Genomic DNA, 16,426 nt, shown 5'->3' with positions numbered 1-16,426 from the left:
TGGTGTTATAGTGTTATACTATACGTGGGAAAGTAATAATTATCTTTAATTATCTTTTAAGATAATTAAAAGATTGATAAAACTCTTCATGCGTGTGTTTTTTTTAAAAAAATCAAACTAAGTTTTACTCAGAGTAGACCCACAAAAATTAATGGATCTAAGTTCGTCATGCTCATTCACTTCAGTGGGTCTCCTCTGCGTTAGACTAGCATTGTGTACAGCCTTCAAGGAGGTTATAAAATGGCTCTTAGAAGGGAAAAGGGTTAGAGTGAAGTTAACTGGATAAAAAATAGTTGAAAACCTACTAATGTGTGTATGCATTATTATTATTATTATTATTATTATTATTATTATTGTTATTATTTATTTTCAGTCTGAGCTGTTGAAGAACTTCTAAGGAGAGGGAAAGGATGACATTCCACTTCTATTACTGCCAAGTGTTATAAACTGGACAGATTTGTTTTTCCAACTAGGAAATTTACAGACTTTGGTGATATTGGTTGTTTTTTTATAATATTTTTATTCATTTTCAGATACAAATTTATAAAACCATATCAAAATTTGTCACATAATTCTTCTTTTGGACTTCCCTCAGTTTCTCTGCCAATCTTCCGTTTTAATTTTTTTGTTTTGTTTACGCATTCCTAATTTTAATATTGCCTTTTAATATACCCTCTCCACTCCTATTCCCTTTTTTACAATATTCCTCATACTTTCACAGAGCTTCTTGAAAGCCCACAAGCGTTGTCTGTTCATCACATATACTTTTCAGATAATCTACAAATTTTCCCCAGTCTTCGATGAACTTATGGTCTCGTAAATATCGAATCTTCCCCGTTAGTTTGTCAAGTTCTGCAAAGTCCATTAATTTCATTCTCCATTCTTCAACTGTCGGTAATTCTTCCTGTTTCCATTTTTGGGCCAGTAGTATTCTCGCCGCTGTTACTGCGTATTTGGTGATATTGTTAGTGACTCCATAAAACATCTCTTGGAAAGACTTTGCACTGGATTTGTAAACTGATCCATTTTTAAACACAGGGTCAGTCACCTTTTCATAATAAGTGTCCTTTTCCCAAATTACAGTTTACATAAATGCATTGATACCATGAAACTGAAATAAACTAAAGGGACTCATATACTGTATTTAAAAACAGCTTAGGGATTATCCACATCTCTGTTTGTTCCTTTGCTTTCCTCTGGGAAAACCTGCAGTTTAGCAACTGGGTTTTCAACAGATTGCCTTTAGCTCCGATTTAGCACTTGAGTGGCTTTTCTGGAGGAAAGGGGCAAGGCAAAAGCAAAACCAATCATCCCGTGCCTAGAAAGCACAGAGCAAGCGGAAAACTTGGCCCCGTGCTTTCCAGGCATGAGACAAGCAGAAATGTGGACCAGCCCTTAGTTGTGGACAGAATGCTAGCATCAGTTTTCTGTTCCCACTGGGCAGGGGCTTACCAAGGGGTTGGCCAAGTTGGCCCCCACCAACAGTGCAGGTCCAGGGGTGCACAAAAACCACACCCCTCCACTTTGGCTTTGAGTGGCTAGAAGGGCACAAGGGATGGGGGGTGGCACCATCTAGCTCCTTACTAAGGGCATAAGGGAGCCTAGGTGTACCTCTGCTGCTGGGTAAACTCATGCAAGAAGGTTTTCACCAGCTGCATAAGGGCATGCAATGAAGGACTTAGGCAGCCCTTTGTGGGGAAGGAATTCCACAGGATGGGTGCTGTCAACAGCAATGGTTGTAGCCTGTGTCCTTCCTAGCAGTCAACAGATAGGTTACCTTTGCTGCTATTCTGAGAAACTTGCTTTCAAGAGAAATTTACCAGACTGCCTTCCTTTTTTATTCATCAGAACTGGTATTATTATTATTATTATTATTATTATTATTATTATTATTATTATTATTATCGTCATCATCATTCCAGAAAGCTTTGCAGTGAGCTGGCAATCTTGGAATATTTTACAAGCATCTTATTAAAAGATGATCTCAGCTCACTTCTAAAGCAGATGCTTTGCAGACAGGAAGCCTGGTGTCCAATCTGTCCATTTCCAGTTAAAGAGAATTAGGAAGCAAGAAACCTTCTCTTCCTGAGACCTTAGAGAACTGCTGCTAGTTAAAAGTAGAAAGTGCTGAGCCAGATGGACTGACGTCTCAGGTATAAGTCAGCCTCCCATGTTCCTATTGTGGATATAAACACTGTCATAGATGGTCTGGGGGGGGGGGCGTGATGTTGAGGAAAGAGGCCCTTTTTCATCAGTAAATAAGACATTCTCAGAATGGCCAATGTGCCGTAGCTTCTCTTGAGTGTGGTGACAGCCAACTTCTACTTTTCCCACTGCAGATGACGAATTCCAAGATGTCCCTGTGGAGCCTTGTCTCTGACATGCCTCCAGAGCTATTCAGTGGCCTCTTTGAAGAATTTCCTCGAAGCCTGCGATGCCTACTGGGGGACTGGTTAGAAAACCAGCCTTGGTAAGTCTACAGAGGAGCATTGTTCAAAAACAGCTTTGTTTTCTCCAGACAAACTCCCAGCACTGCTATTCATTCCCTCATCTCATCCCGCACAACTGTTCTTCATATACAGATTAAAGTGAAGACGTGTCCTTGTAGGGCTTTCCCTCTTTGCAGTTTATTATTTTATTTATTTATAGAAATATTTGTATACTGCTGTGTCATAAAAATATATCATAGTGTTTTACAACAATATAAAAACATAAAACCAGTAGTTTTACCGTCAGTGAATTAACTCAGGGTAAGATGTTGCAATGTGATGTCATCCCTGTACCATCTTCACATTTCAGGTCATAACACAGAGGTTAGGTCATTTTTCTTAAAGAAGCTTTCCCCAACCTAGTAGCCTCCTGATCTTGTTGGACTCCCAACTCCCATTGGCTGCAGTCAGCATGGACAGTAGTCAAGGATGATGGGAGTTGTAGTCCCCATCTGGAAGTCTGGGGAAGTCTGCTGAAATGGCTCTTCAGCTGCACAAGAACATTATTAAGGTCCAGCTTCTCCAGACCTGCTCCTTTGGCCAGCAGACAAAGGCTGTCATGCTATACAGGTTTACCTAAGAGCAAGTCCCATTGAAGTGAAGGGGGAGGGCTTCTTTCTTCTTTCTTTTAAAATACTATAAATTGATTTTCAGAACAAATAACAGTTATAAAACAACTGCAAACAGAACAACAAAGTGCAGTACTCCAGTTCCAAAAAACATACATTGTAAAACTTTTTATAAAAGAATGGTAATGGCTTGTTGAATTTTTACAGATAAATTGTAAACAGATAAGAACATTGGCAGGATTATTGTAATAACCTGCAGTTTTATAAGAGTATATATTTAAAGAAGATGAATAAATGAGCAAATTAAACTACTGTAATTTGAATATGCAGAAGATATTAAGAGTAAATTTAAGGAACCACAGAAAGAGGGGGAAGGAAATTAAGTTTTGAAATGTCATAATGCTTGTAAAATTAGTGAAATGTATAAACCTAAAAAGTATATATATATATTTTTTAAAAACCCAAAAACATGCATTATCAAAATTACATTCCTGTTAACAAAAAAACCCCAGTCATTTTAGCTCCCCGTTGTGCATCATCTTCCCTCATAGGTGGGCTGTTAGGTCCATAACCTCTCCCCACAGATACATGCGATGCTGGAGGAAGGCTCAAATAACTTGTTCATTTTTACATAACTGAAAAAGGAAACCACACTTTTTTTCATACTGGTCCTTTTTTGAGTGGGATTTACTTCAGAGTAGACAGGTATAGGCATACTGTTAGTGTTGTGTAGCCTTAGGCTGTGTACACATCATACATTTCCCTTGGAAATGAGGACCTGACAGGAATAATACTACTTGAGCCTAGAGAGGGCAATAATTGGGGGGGGGGTTTGTTTTTCTTATTTTCTTATTGATTTTATTATTATTGATTTTATTATTTACTTTGTGTTGTTCTGTATTTTTATGTTATAAACCGCCCTGAGATTTTCGGATGAAGGATGGTATACAAATTTAGATAATTGATTAATAATTTTGAGGACATTTAAAGAATCCTAGGACCCTCACAAAGCCACAGTTCCCAGCACCCTTAACAAACTACAGTTCCCAGGATTCTTTGGGGGAAGCCATGTGGTTTATTATGGTGTGTACAGAGCCTCAGAGAGTTGTCCTTTCTCCAGTGGCTGGCTGTGTAGGAATGCCTTTGGCAAAAAACAAAAACTCTTCATGTTTTGTTGCTTGAGAGAAATGGGGCCTATGAGGTGATGTGGTGGCTTGGACAAAATTTTGGAAAGGAAGGAGTGGGTGGATTTGGCTGTGGAATAATGACTGACAAGTCTCCAATTCTCCTTCTCTCTTTCTCAACCTGTCCCCACTCCTGCTTGCCCCAACTATCCTGGTCTCCTCAGGGAATTCATCAACAGCTCAGACACCTTCTGTGCTGTTCTTGCTGACAGGCTCCTGTCTGCCATGGTGGAGAGACTGCAAGACCTAGCCAACAAAAACTGCCAGACTGGCCCAATGCTTCAGGTCATTGCCAATATCGAGGTATGTAGGAGACTGATGTCTGCTGAAAAGGGCCCCCGCTGGAGAGGGGCAGATCAAAACAGGGCCTTCCGCTCTGCCAATTTTATCCTGTTACATTACCTTCTTGTCCCTTTTTGTGGACAACGCAGCAGTTTGTTATACTGGGTCACCTAATGAAGGTGTGTTTTTTCAAAACTTTAGGAAAGAATCAGTAAGGATTGGGTTTCCTCTGCTAGCCTTTGGTAACTTAGGAACAGGGTGGATTTGATGACTGAAAAGGATTGCTGTCTTAGGATTGCTGAACACCTCCCCAAGCAACCTCAGGGAGGGCTTTCATGGGGGAAGGAAAGGTAAACCCACTGAAATAAATGAGCCTAACTTAGCCATTTTAGTGGGTCTGCTCTGAGCATGACTAGCATTGGATACAACCCTTCGCCAATTATGTGCTAAGTTTCCAGGCTTTTGAGAGCCAGTTTCTTAGGCAAGGTGTGACATAATAAACAATGGTGGGCTTACAGCTTGCAGTATGGGTTCACTTTTGGGGAACATGACCTACCCCAGCTTGTTGCCCCAGAGTGCCCTTCCTTCCCAGGGTCACTAAGGGAGTGCTGGAGAACCTGTTGTTGCTATACTCCAGCTCCCTTTAGCCTCTGTCAGCTTGCCCAACAGCCAGGGGTGATGGGAGTTGTAGTCCAACAGCATCTATAAGGCCGCAGGTTCCCCATTCTTGTCTATACAGCAATTTCAGTCCATTCTTGTGATAGGGATAAACCATAGGACAACCTCACAGGTGGCTTGAGGCACAAGCATTAACAACATTTGTCTTCTTCCCAATAATTCTAGAATAGATACCGGAGAGAGCCGCTGCAGTTGGTGGGGGCTATAAAAAGAATCTTAGAGGGAGAGCAAGCAGCAGCCCAACAGGTAAGAGGAATAGCCAATGTGTGGCGGCTGGTCCTTTCTTTCTTTTACATCTGGGCCCTCAGGCTGAGTCTCTTCTGATTGCTTGTGGCCACTGTTTTGTAGGATCACTGCAGCTTCACTGCCCAGTTTACCCTAGTTCTTCAGCATGTCACGAAGCAATAGCTATTTAGCTATTAAATATGTAGAAGATGGAAGCAGGAAGTGCCACGTCTCACTTTTGCTTCTTATAGTTTCAGAATGTGGCCCTCTTCATCCAACGCCAACGGGAAGAACTGAGGTTTATATTCAGTCTGCAGAAGCTGCAATACAGAGTGCAGGAGATCCAGACACTCCGGGAGACCTTGAATCAGATGAACGGCAACGCAAGAGGTGAGGAGGCAGAGATGAACGCTGCCAGGTTTGAGGGTACACAGCAACAGGTGCCTTCTTCCACCAGCACCTCACTTTGGCCACCCTGTTCTTCTCTCCCCCTGATGCTGCCCCCTCACTGCTCCAGTGCCCTCACGCAACCCCGAAGGTTGGCTGAGCAAAATGCCACTCTTGCATTGGGGTCAGAAATGGCTTACCTTAAAATGGCAGTTGTTCCATGCTAATGCTGCTGGCTTTCTGTGCTGTATGGAACCACCCTGGGCTGCAAAGAGTCCTGGACTTGATCACTATACAGTGGTACCTCAGGTTACAGACGCTTCAGGTTACACACTCCGCTAACCCAGAAATAGTGCTTCAGGTTAAGAACTTTGCTTCAGGATAAGAACAGAAATCAGGCTCCGGCGGCGCGGCGACAGCGAGAGGCCCCATTAGCTAAAGTGGTGCTTCAGGTCAAGAACAGTTTCAGGTTAAGAACGGACCTCCGGAACGAATTAAGTTCTTAACCCGAGGTACCTCTGTAGTCAGTCCTAATGTCACAATTGTAGAGATAAAACTGTTGAGAGGTGTGGAAGGATGGCATGGATGGGCAATGCTGATTTTGATTTCTTACTCCCCCTTCATCATAAGGTTACATGCAGTTTTAAAATAGAACAGTAAAAAGAGATTTAAACAAATTACTGAAGATCCTAGACACTGATAGGGTTTCAGAGAGAGGCTTCCCTTTCTAGCTGTGCTTGCTTGACCACAAAATTCACCAGATCAACTTTTGTGGCAAGGTTTGCCACCTTTTCAACCTGTATGAAATCAAGGAGCTTATTGTGAACAAAATTTATTGGCATCCATCTGTCTCCGGAGACAGTGGAAGAGTGCACCTTCAGGGGCCAAGCCAAACTGCTGGGAGGTTACAAAGCCTGCTGTGGCTGTAGAGACCAATACGGGAGTGACACGTTTTGTTGCAGCTGGGGCAGATGAAAGCATCAGGTTTCGCTGTTACAGGTGCACGGCGTTTCTCCTCTCTGCTCTCCTCCCAGCAGCCATTCCTCCCCTGGTCACTGCTTTGGGTGCACATCCTGTCTGTCTCCAGGCCCTGTGATCATCTGTGAACAAATATAATACTGGCTGTCAAATAATACCACATTATTTTAGATTATTAAATATATAGAGAGAGTACAGGGCACAATTGTTGAGCAGTAATCATAGCTCCTAGTTAGGGAATTGGTGTGGGTTTTTTGGTCAGTATGGAGATAGCGAGCAAAATTCCAATATAATTAGATTTCTGTAAAATATATCTCATGATGCTTTTTGCTGACCTGCACAAGCCTTTCCCTGCCACAAAGGTATATTTTTGAAACAGAATGTAATTCTGAACCTCATCATGCACCCACACATTTTTCCCAGCAGAAAACTGCTACGCTTTGCCCACAGAGTATTAGGAACAGGAAGTTGCTGGGCAGAGCAATCATATATGCCGGTTATGCTGGGGGAAGGGAGTAAGTCCTTGCCTTGTCCTTCTGTGATAACTTAACTTAGGCCTGAAGTTCTTCTGCAGACGCTAATCATGATTTTATGGTCTTCAGTTCCTTTGCAGCTGAACCTGCAATTTTCACCCCAGGAGAAGCTGCAAGAAAGTGTGAGTAACCCATTCATGATGGTGGTCCATTCATTCTGCAGACACCATTCTTGTTTGATGAATGGATTTTGTTTAAAAGATTTATATCTTTCCATCACCTAGATTGGGGAGAAGGAACCTGTGGCCCTTCATAAGAAGTGAGCCACAGGAGTACTTTGCCATGGAAGTCATGGGCTGCACACTGCTTTGTCACATGGCGCAGGGAGGAGCGAGGCCAAAATTTGATGCCCCCTCCATCATTCACACAGCCTTTCCAAAGCTGGCTAAGTGAGGTGCCAGGCTTTGGGAAGAAGGCATGAGGCTCTGGCAGGGTCCTAGAGTCCTCCCATCTCCTTCCCCAAGCTGGGAAAATGCTAAGTAGGCTTTGGGAAGAACCAGGAAGCCTCTGGGACCCTGTCAGAGCGCTCACTCCTCCTTCCCAAAGCCCAGCACCTAGCTTTGGGAAGGAGGCACAAGAGCTGAGGAAGAGGAGTCAAATGTTGCTGAGAGCCTCCAAAAAAGGGTTTCAGTGGCTGCATGCAGCCCTTTGGGCCACGCCCTAAACCACCTTGATTTAACCCCTGGACACAACATGCAAACAGATTGGTGCTGAATCATTTACTTATTTATATCCCTCCTTTTAGGATACAGGTCCTGTGAAGGTGACAAGTAACTTTCAGATACATTCTTTAAAGCCACAATAAAGGATACCATCATACCATAAGTCACCAGGACTCTCCCCACAGGGCAGTTGGTGGCAGATGGCTCTGTGGTTGGGGGAAGTAGTCTACTGGGAACACACTCCAGTATCTTTTTTGCCTGGTTCCCTTTCTCTGAGACCATCACCCTGTTCTGTGGCACATCTGATTTATGCTTCAACAGCATTTGTTGTCTTCTTCATGCCTACCAACCTATTTGTCTCTTGTTTCAGTCTCTCCAAAATCTTCAGAATCTGTTCCTGAAAGCAGCTAATGAATTAGAAGGTGCAAAGAAAATGGTGCTGATGAGACTTATGATCTGGAAGAGGCAGCAACAGCTGGCTGGGAATGGAACTCCCTTTGATGAGGACTTGGCTCCACTCCAGAAAAGGTGAGTAGTGCAAGGAGAGCTTAGTTAGTGCATAGCTTCATTTGGGGAACTACTATTTTGGCACTGTTGGGAGTTTCTTCCAACTCAGGTTGCAAAGCCAGTCATATTGTTAGTGCTGATGGTAAGGAAGCTTGAGGTCTAAATGTGCCTATGGCCCTTTGGTGCTGCTTAAACAAACCCCTAAGATATAAAAGGGGCAAAGCAATCTCCCTTGTTGGACCAGTCTGTGTCCAGACAAGCCTGGTATGTAGTTGTTGTGTTCTAAATTATTTTTACACCATATGCAGGACTGTGTATGTCCTGTGGCTAGAGCAAAGCAGTCACACGTGCTAGAAATTTACGTGTGTGACCCTTAAAAGAAAAGTTCTGACACTCCAGAGGCTGAATTCCTCACCTAGTACCACTCTGCACACTCCCACAATATTTCAGCATCCCGCAAACATGCAGCTCTGCCTAAACACTGCTCCCAGTACGTTTCCGAGCACAATTCAAAGTGTTGGTGCTGACCTTTAAAGCCCTAAATGGCCTCGGTCCTGTATACCTGAAGGAGAGTATCCACCCCCATCGTTCAGCCCGGACACTGAGATCCAGCACCGAGGGCCTTCTGGCGGTTCCCTCATTGCAAGAAGTGAGGTTACAGGGAACCAGGCAGAGGGCCTTCTCGGTAGTGGCGCCCACTGTGTGGAACTTCAGATGTGAAGGAAATAAGCAGCTATCTTCTCTTTAAAAGACATCTGAAGGTAGCCCTGTTTAGGGAAGTTTTTAATACTGTATTGTTTTTAACACTTGATTGGAAGCCACCCAGAGTGGCTGGGGAAACTCAGCCAGATGGGCGGGGTATAAATAATAAATAATACATTATTATTATTATTATTATTATTATTATTATTATTTTATTACAAGTATACATATAGCCAGAAAAGCCCTTGTCTGGACCCTTGCTGATCAACTTGGATGTTTCTCTAACCCTTGGGTCCCAAGAACTCAGTGCAGCCCTCCAGGCCTCTCTGTCTGGCCTCTGGAATTTGCCTTAGGTCACTCCCAAATCTCCTCCAGCCACACTCCTCACTGGGCCTCCTTTGCCCCTCAAATATCTTTGCCTGGCTGGAATGTGCCCTTGAACTCCAACATGCTTCTTACTTGTCTGACGAAGCTAGCCCACTGTACAAAGTTAAAATTCATTGCTCCACCCACTTTTGTCTCTGGTCCTTCCCACAACCGGCATGTGGCCCCCAGAAGGGAAGGTGGCCCTCAGCATGTGGCTACCCCTGCTTTAACCTTTTGATAGACTTAAAGGCAGGGACACTGTTGCCGGTTGGTGTGAGGGTGACTGCAGCACCTTTTTGTCCAGTCTGTTTGGTTCTTAAAGCTTGTGTAATCTTGGAGTTGTTGTGGGATTTTGGTTGGTGGCAGGGGAAATTAACCCTCACCTGGTGTGTTTCCTGGCAGATTTGAAAGCCTGGTGGACATTTGCTTCCAGCTCCGCCTGCAGTTGGTAGCCTCTGAAATTGAGCTGAGCTCTGAGCTTCAGGAACGTCTGGATAATGTATTTAGTTCCCTCGTCAAAAAGTAAGGAGAATCTCTGCCAGAAGCACCAAGGTCATAGATCTGAAGAGAATCAGAAGGCCACTGAGAGCAATTGCTTGCCCCCTACCCACATACCCTCATCTCAAAGATTGGCTTTCCCCTTACCAATTCCCAACAGGTTAAACAATGCAGCGTATGGTCACATCCACACAATACATTTAAAGCACAAGGCATCCCTCAAAGAATCCTGGGAATTCTGGTTTGTTAAGGTGCTGGGAATTGTAGCTCTGTGAGAGTTAAACTACAGTCCCCAAGATTCACGGAAGTGAGATTTCCAGAGTGGTTTAACAACCAGTCTCTCTTTACAGAGAACTCTAGGAATTGTAACTTTACAACACCTCACAGCACCCTTAACAAACTACAGCTCCCAGAATTCTTTGGGGGGAAGCCCTGACCATCTAAAATGCTGTCATAGTGCTTTAGGTGTATGATGTGGATGTGGCCTCAATGTAAATGTGGAATATCTGTTGCTGCCTCCTGGAGACTGGGACAGGACTCTTGAGATAAGTCCTTTCAGCCTTGAGATCTGTGCTTCCACCATTTTCTCCTCATTCCTCTTCCCCATCACTGCCATTTAAACGCTAGCCTTGGGTCTCCATACATTTGCCAGCAGAATTCAGTTTTAAAGAAGGGCTGCTTTGCGGGGGTGGGGGTGGAGAGTTGCAGGCCACTCACACCAAGGTAGGCTACTGGCAAGTTCATTGCCACAGCCATGACATTCCTCCATAAATCACTCTTGTCTCTGTGCTGACAACGGGGGAAAGACAGATTGGTCCTACTCTAGGGGCTAGTTTTGTCCCTGGAGCCTTCAGTTGCTGATTCTTCCTTTAGATCCATGTTTTCTGTCCATCATACTGACTGGGGAGCAGGGAGAATGATGAGGCTGACTGCAGCAGGGCTAATAGCCAATCCTTCTCACTGCTCCCTGGCTCTCTGACCACTGTTCATGTCTCCTCTTCAGCTCATTCCTGGTGGACAAACAACCCCTACAAGTTCTGAAGACCCAAACCAAATTTCAAGCCACCACACGCTTCCTGCTGGGCCCACAGCTGCTGAAGTCTCCACACTCCTTCACGGTCACTGCTGACATTGTGACAGAGAAACAGGCACGGGAGCTAGCTACTAGCCACCTGGAGACTGTCCTCAGGTGAGCAGAACCCTTGCAGCTGAACATGCCACTCTCCCTGTTGCTTTATTTCTCGGTTTTAGCAACGTTTTGAGGTTTAGAATACTAGGCGCAGCAAAGAGGTCTTTCCCAAATATCTTTCCCAAGGTGAATCTGACATATTCTAGAGCGGAAATAGAAGACAAGAGACATGGTGAGCCATTCTAAGGGAGGCATTTCAGTTAAAACAATCCTGCCAGACTTTCTGCCCCTGCCTCCCCCCCCCCCCGACTTACTCCGTTCTGTGTCTGACATATCCTGAAATCCTATTTCTGAGCATCAGTGGGGAGAACCCTCTGCATCAGCGTCAGGAAATATTTGCAAAACCTCCCCCATAGCTCCTAAAGGACTTCTAGGGCGAGAGTTCACTGAGCAGGCTTATATCTAGTGGTGCTTCCACATTGCAGGGGCCCTTCACTACAAAGAGTTCCTGGAGGGTTGCAAGCAGAGCCATCTTTCCCATTGGTCTTAGTGGTTCATCACGGCCGGGCGCTGGCCTTTCAGGGATGCCCCAGCGAGTGGGGGAGCTGTGTGGCTTTGCCAGTGGTCTCACCTTTCCCTGCACGCCCGCCAGCTGCGCCCCACCAACTATATGGCTGGCAGGCGTGTAGCTTCCTTCCCAAGCCTTTGCAGGAGGAGACCTATCCCCACAGAGGCTTAGGATGGAAGCCTCTGCATCTGCTAAAGACTCTGCTCCCGGTCGTTGTCCTCCTCCTGCTTCCTGGCAAAAGGCGGTGCGCAGCCTTCCTGGGCTGCCTTCTCAGGTGCCCCGACGCTGGGGAGCATGTCCGCCAGCACGTTTTCCTGCTTGATCGCCGCCATGCCAGGAATCGGGGCGGTAGGGGAGGCAGAGGACATTTTTCACGGGCCCCTCCCTTGTTTTGGAGTTGGGTGGTGTGGGTTTGTGGGATAGCCATTCCACAGAAAGCAAAGCTCTCGGTCACCTTTATTACATTTGTTGGTCTGATTCCAAGATCAGATTGTGGTTTCATGGAAGTCACTCTGAAAATGTTGTTTTTCGCCTGATACACCCACAATTATTAACCCCTGGCTCAGAATGGAAGTACATAAACTCATGTGCACTTTCTCTTTTTCGGTTTCAGTGAAAACACTGGAGAAATTCAGAACAACACAGCACCTCTGGAGACAAATGCAACAAGCAATGCCTGCTGTGCTCTCTTTAAGAATATGGTAACTACAGCAGTGGAGTGTGTGTGTGTGTGTGTGTGTGTATGCATACATTTGAATGCTTGCGATGGGAGGAAGAGAAACAACTGGTGACATTTAGCCTCCCGAGCCTTTTAGGATCATCCTGCTCGCGTGTAGGACCCTGGCAGAGACACATGCCCGACTGACATGTTCTCTCCCTCTTGGTCGTTTGTTCGGGAGCTTCCAAAGCTTTCTTCAGCCCGAACATCACAGCGACTGATACCAAGAAGTATCAGCACGCGTAGGGATCCTGTAGAGTGTTAGCAGTTCACGTAACAAACTCAGTAGCACAGCATTTTGGCTAATCTACTTTATTTACATATAATACACTTGGAGCGTTCTGACTTAGCTCCTTCATCTTTCTCATCAGACAGCAAAGAGAAAGAGCAAAGGACAATAGTCCCACATCACAGTAATACAAAACATCCTGTTTCCGTCACTTCCCACTATGTGGGATGAAAACATACACCATCATGTGATAGAAAGCAATCCCATGACTGAAAGCACGGAGCAAGAATCCTAACAGAGCCTCCCTCACAAGTTGGTGCTTCTCCCCTAGGTTGTATGTTTGGGAGAAAGCTGCTTTGAGGCTTTATACCTGACTCTGGATAATTTTGTTTGTATAGTCGTACCTTGGAGGTCGGAACAGAATCTGTTCCAGAAGTCCATTCGACTTCCAAAATGTTTGAAAACCAAATTGTGATTTCTGATTGGCTGCAGGAAGTTCCTGCAGCCAATCAGAAGCCATGGAAGCCCTGTTGAACGTTCAGGTTCCAAAAGAACGTTCACAAACCGGAACAATCACTTCCGGGTTTGCCATGTTCGGGAGCCAAAATGTCCGAGTTCCAGGGCGTTTGACGACCAAAGTATGACTGTATGTTATACATACCCTACTTTCCTTCAGAAACCATAAATTGGCTTATGAAGATATCTCTAAAGCAATCTTCCGTCCAGGCCTTGAGCAGACTGCATCACACACAGAGAGTTTTAGAATTGTCACAGCATTGTGTGCCTTCAAACCATTAACTGGGATTGCATAGCTTTGGGTGGGGGTGAGGAACCTGCGGCTCTCCAACTCCCATCAGCCCCCAGCCAGAACGGCCAACAGTCAGGGATGGTGGGAGTGTAATCTGACAGCATCTGGAGGGCCACAAGTCCATTGCCAATGCTCTAAGGCTGAGAACCTGGCATCTGCAGCAGACACCTGCAGCAGGATGGGATGACGAAATTATGAGATGATAGGAATAGGCTGCTCCATTTCAGATTGCAGGGGAAGAATAGTCTTCCACTAAAAAAAATTAAAATACTTGCTTCAAGAAGAAAATTGGCACAGCAGGGAGAAAAGTTCTCGCTAAATCCTTGCCATTCCGTGCTAGTTTTCTTTTTCTTTTTATTGATTGTATTGCACATATCCATAAATCTAAATGCAAAACTTAAACGGAAAAAAGAAAATACAAAAACTCTGTTCTAGTTTTCTACTCACAGGGAGTATTTAAAAAGAAGGGCAGCTTCCTACATTCTGAAGTCAGGCACTCTGATCTTCCATGTCAGAACGGTACTTCCCCATTTTGTCCTTCTTCTTCTGTGTGTTCAGATGTAGCTGTAGACTCTGAATTTGGACTCTGTGAACAACTGGACCACTGTAGTGTCACAATTCAAGGTGGCTGTTGGATCAGAAACAGATAAAAAGGAGGCTGAAGTATGGAGTAGAACTTTCCCAAGCAGTAGCTGAAGTTGTTACTTTGACCCCACAACTTTTGTGACATTTTCTAGGTTAGCCAGGTGTGATTTTGCCTTTCTCTTCCTTCAGCTCCTAAAGAAGATCAAGCGCTGTGACCGCAAGAGCACCGAGTCTGTGACCGAAGAGAAATGCGCTATCCTCTTCAGTGCCAGTGTCAGCCTTGGTCCCAACAAAACCATCTTCCGCCTGCAGGTAACAGCCCTGCTGCTTAGGTTTATCTCATTATTTGGCTTGCAGATTGTGGCCTGTTGGTGATTTTGTTGCTGGAAGGACACAAATGGATTCCAGAGAGGCTCCAGGGATGACCCACTTCCTAAGTTGCAACAGGCTGTTCTGCATGGTAGACATGAAGCCCCAACCAAGGTGGCCTTGGTGGAAATGTTGAAATCCCCCAAAACTACAACCTGGGCCTTTTTAAATACCACCTCCAAGCCTGCCCAGTTACCTCAGGCAGATATGGAAAGAAGGGTTAGGGGTGTCCTTGCACATCTTTGCTGCTGTGGATAGGAGCTGTCACCATCTCAGCCTTCCCCTGAGGGGAAGGATCTCTCCACCACCTCAGAACCAGATCATGGAATGAGCTATGAAGGCCCCCAGGAAGCGCACCACTGGTCGCATCCTGAGCTTGTCACCCACAGCCACTACCTGGAATGAGTGGGGCACTATGGCCTCTCCCCCCCCCATGCCATCTTCAGTGTGCCAGGGCTTCCCCAGGCTGCCTCCAGTCTGGTGGTGCAGGGAGGGCCACCATTTTCTGTTTTGCCTCAAGTGGCAAAATGTCTTGGGCCAGCCCTGTATGGGAGGCAATTTCAGGTGAGCTGAGGGAGCTGTGGGCAGCAATAGTTTCCTTGAAAATCTTGTAAATAAATCTGTAATGAGCCCCACATCTGAATTCTACTACTAGATAGCCCAGTTTCAGTTACCTGGGAAAGGAAAAGTGTTACTCCTTTTCCTCCTCCCTCCTGAAGCCAACTCTATATTACACACACACCTCATTTTCCACTTAAACAGGAGCACTCCTGTTAGGGACTTGGGGAAACAGTGCAACATTTTGTTGCAGGTCACCGCTTTTGGTTTCTAGAATTGGAAATTCTTCGTTTTTGGCAGTGAATTTGGAGAGGGCTATAACTCAAAGGAAGGGCTGTGGCTCAGTGGTAGAGCATTGCTTGGCATGCAGAAGGTTCCAGGCTCCATCCCCATCATCTCCAGGTACGGCTGGGGGAGCTCCCTGCCTGAGACCCTAGAGAGCCACTGCCAGTCAGTCCACTGGGCAAGATGGACCAATGGTCTGAGTCTGTCTAAGGCAGCTTCTTGTGCTCCTGTGAGAGATATGAGGGGCAGGGAGAGGGCTCTGTCTGTAAAGAAAGCAACCCCCCTGCTAAAGTGTGCTTCCTCTTTCCACTTCTTGTGTTCCAGGCCCTGTCACTTCCCATTGTGGTGATCGTCCATGGCAACCAGGAGAACAATGCCAAAGCCACCATCTTATGGGACAATGCCTTTGCCGCTGCTGTAAGTGATTGACATAAGCTGACATATAAAGCTGTCCGTGTCCCCAAGGGGTAGAAGCACTTGTTGTTGGGGGCAGAATTAAAGAGTACGGTGTGACATCAAGTGAAATGGATAGTTCAGCTGGTAGAGCGTGAGACTCTTAATCTCAGGATTGTGGGTTTGAGCCCCGGTTGGGACAGAGAGATTCCTGCATTTCAGGGGGTTGGACTAGATTAGGGTTTCCCAAACCTGGGTCTCCAGCTATTTTTTTTGACTACAACTCCCATCATCCCTAGGTAGCAGGACCAGTGGTCAGGGATGATGGGAACTGTAGTCCAAAAGCAGCTAGAGACGCAAGTTTGGGAAACTTTGCACTAGATGAACCTCGTGGTCCTTTCCAACTCTACCATTCTGTGATTCCATGATTAGTTGCACCTGAACAAGGAGATGCCCAACACCTGGCTTTGGCAAAGTGAAGAGGTTTGGTAACAGCACAACGTGTTTGTGTTTTCAGATGGGAGGGGGCACTAGGATGAAACCAAAACCAAAGCAAAATGCTTCTCATGTTATGGCAGTGATTTGGGACCCACTGCTGCACCACTGCTGTCCACGCTACTGAAGCAGCATGAAGTGCTCTGCATCACAGGCTGTGACCATGCCAGCTTTATCCCAAGTTCTGGGAAGGTGATCTGTAGTGTGCATGGACTTCTTCCACATGACC

At 45.4% G+C, this 16,426-nt stretch overlaps 1 protein-coding gene across 5 annotated transcripts in view; it reads left to right on the top strand.

Annotated features, from left to right (window-relative positions):
• STAT6 (signal transducer and activator of transcription 6) overlaps positions 1 to 16,426 on the top strand; it is a 54,383-nt gene that overhangs the window by 23,734 nt on the left and 14,223 nt on the right. For all 5 annotated transcript variants that reach the window (XM_028721263.2, XM_077923757.1, XM_077923756.1 and 2 more), the window contains exons 2-12: positions 2,340 to 2,470; positions 4,407 to 4,545; positions 5,368 to 5,448; positions 5,679 to 5,817; positions 7,395 to 7,447; positions 8,358 to 8,515; positions 9,965 to 10,084; positions 11,064 to 11,249; positions 12,371 to 12,458; positions 14,287 to 14,409; positions 15,634 to 15,726. In XM_028721263.2, the coding sequence (XP_028577096.2) occupies positions 2,340 to 2,470; positions 4,407 to 4,545; positions 5,368 to 5,448; positions 5,679 to 5,817; positions 7,395 to 7,447; positions 8,358 to 8,515; positions 9,965 to 10,084; positions 11,064 to 11,249; positions 12,371 to 12,458; positions 14,287 to 14,409; positions 15,634 to 15,726 (1,311 nt within the window). The remainder of the gene's footprint in view (positions 1 to 2,339; positions 2,471 to 4,406; positions 4,546 to 5,367; positions 5,449 to 5,678; positions 5,818 to 7,394; positions 7,448 to 8,357; positions 8,516 to 9,964; positions 10,085 to 11,063; positions 11,250 to 12,370; positions 12,459 to 14,286; positions 14,410 to 15,633; positions 15,727 to 16,426) is intronic.

The sequence above is a fragment of the Podarcis muralis genome, chromosome 2, assembly GCF_964188315.1.
Source record: "Podarcis muralis chromosome 2, rPodMur119.hap1.1, whole genome shotgun sequence".
In the NCBI taxonomy this organism is placed as follows: domain Eukaryota; kingdom Metazoa; phylum Chordata; class Lepidosauria; order Squamata; family Lacertidae; genus Podarcis; species Podarcis muralis.
The sequence above is the reverse complement of the archived record's forward strand: the minus strand, read 5'-3'. Positions and strand labels throughout refer to the sequence as shown.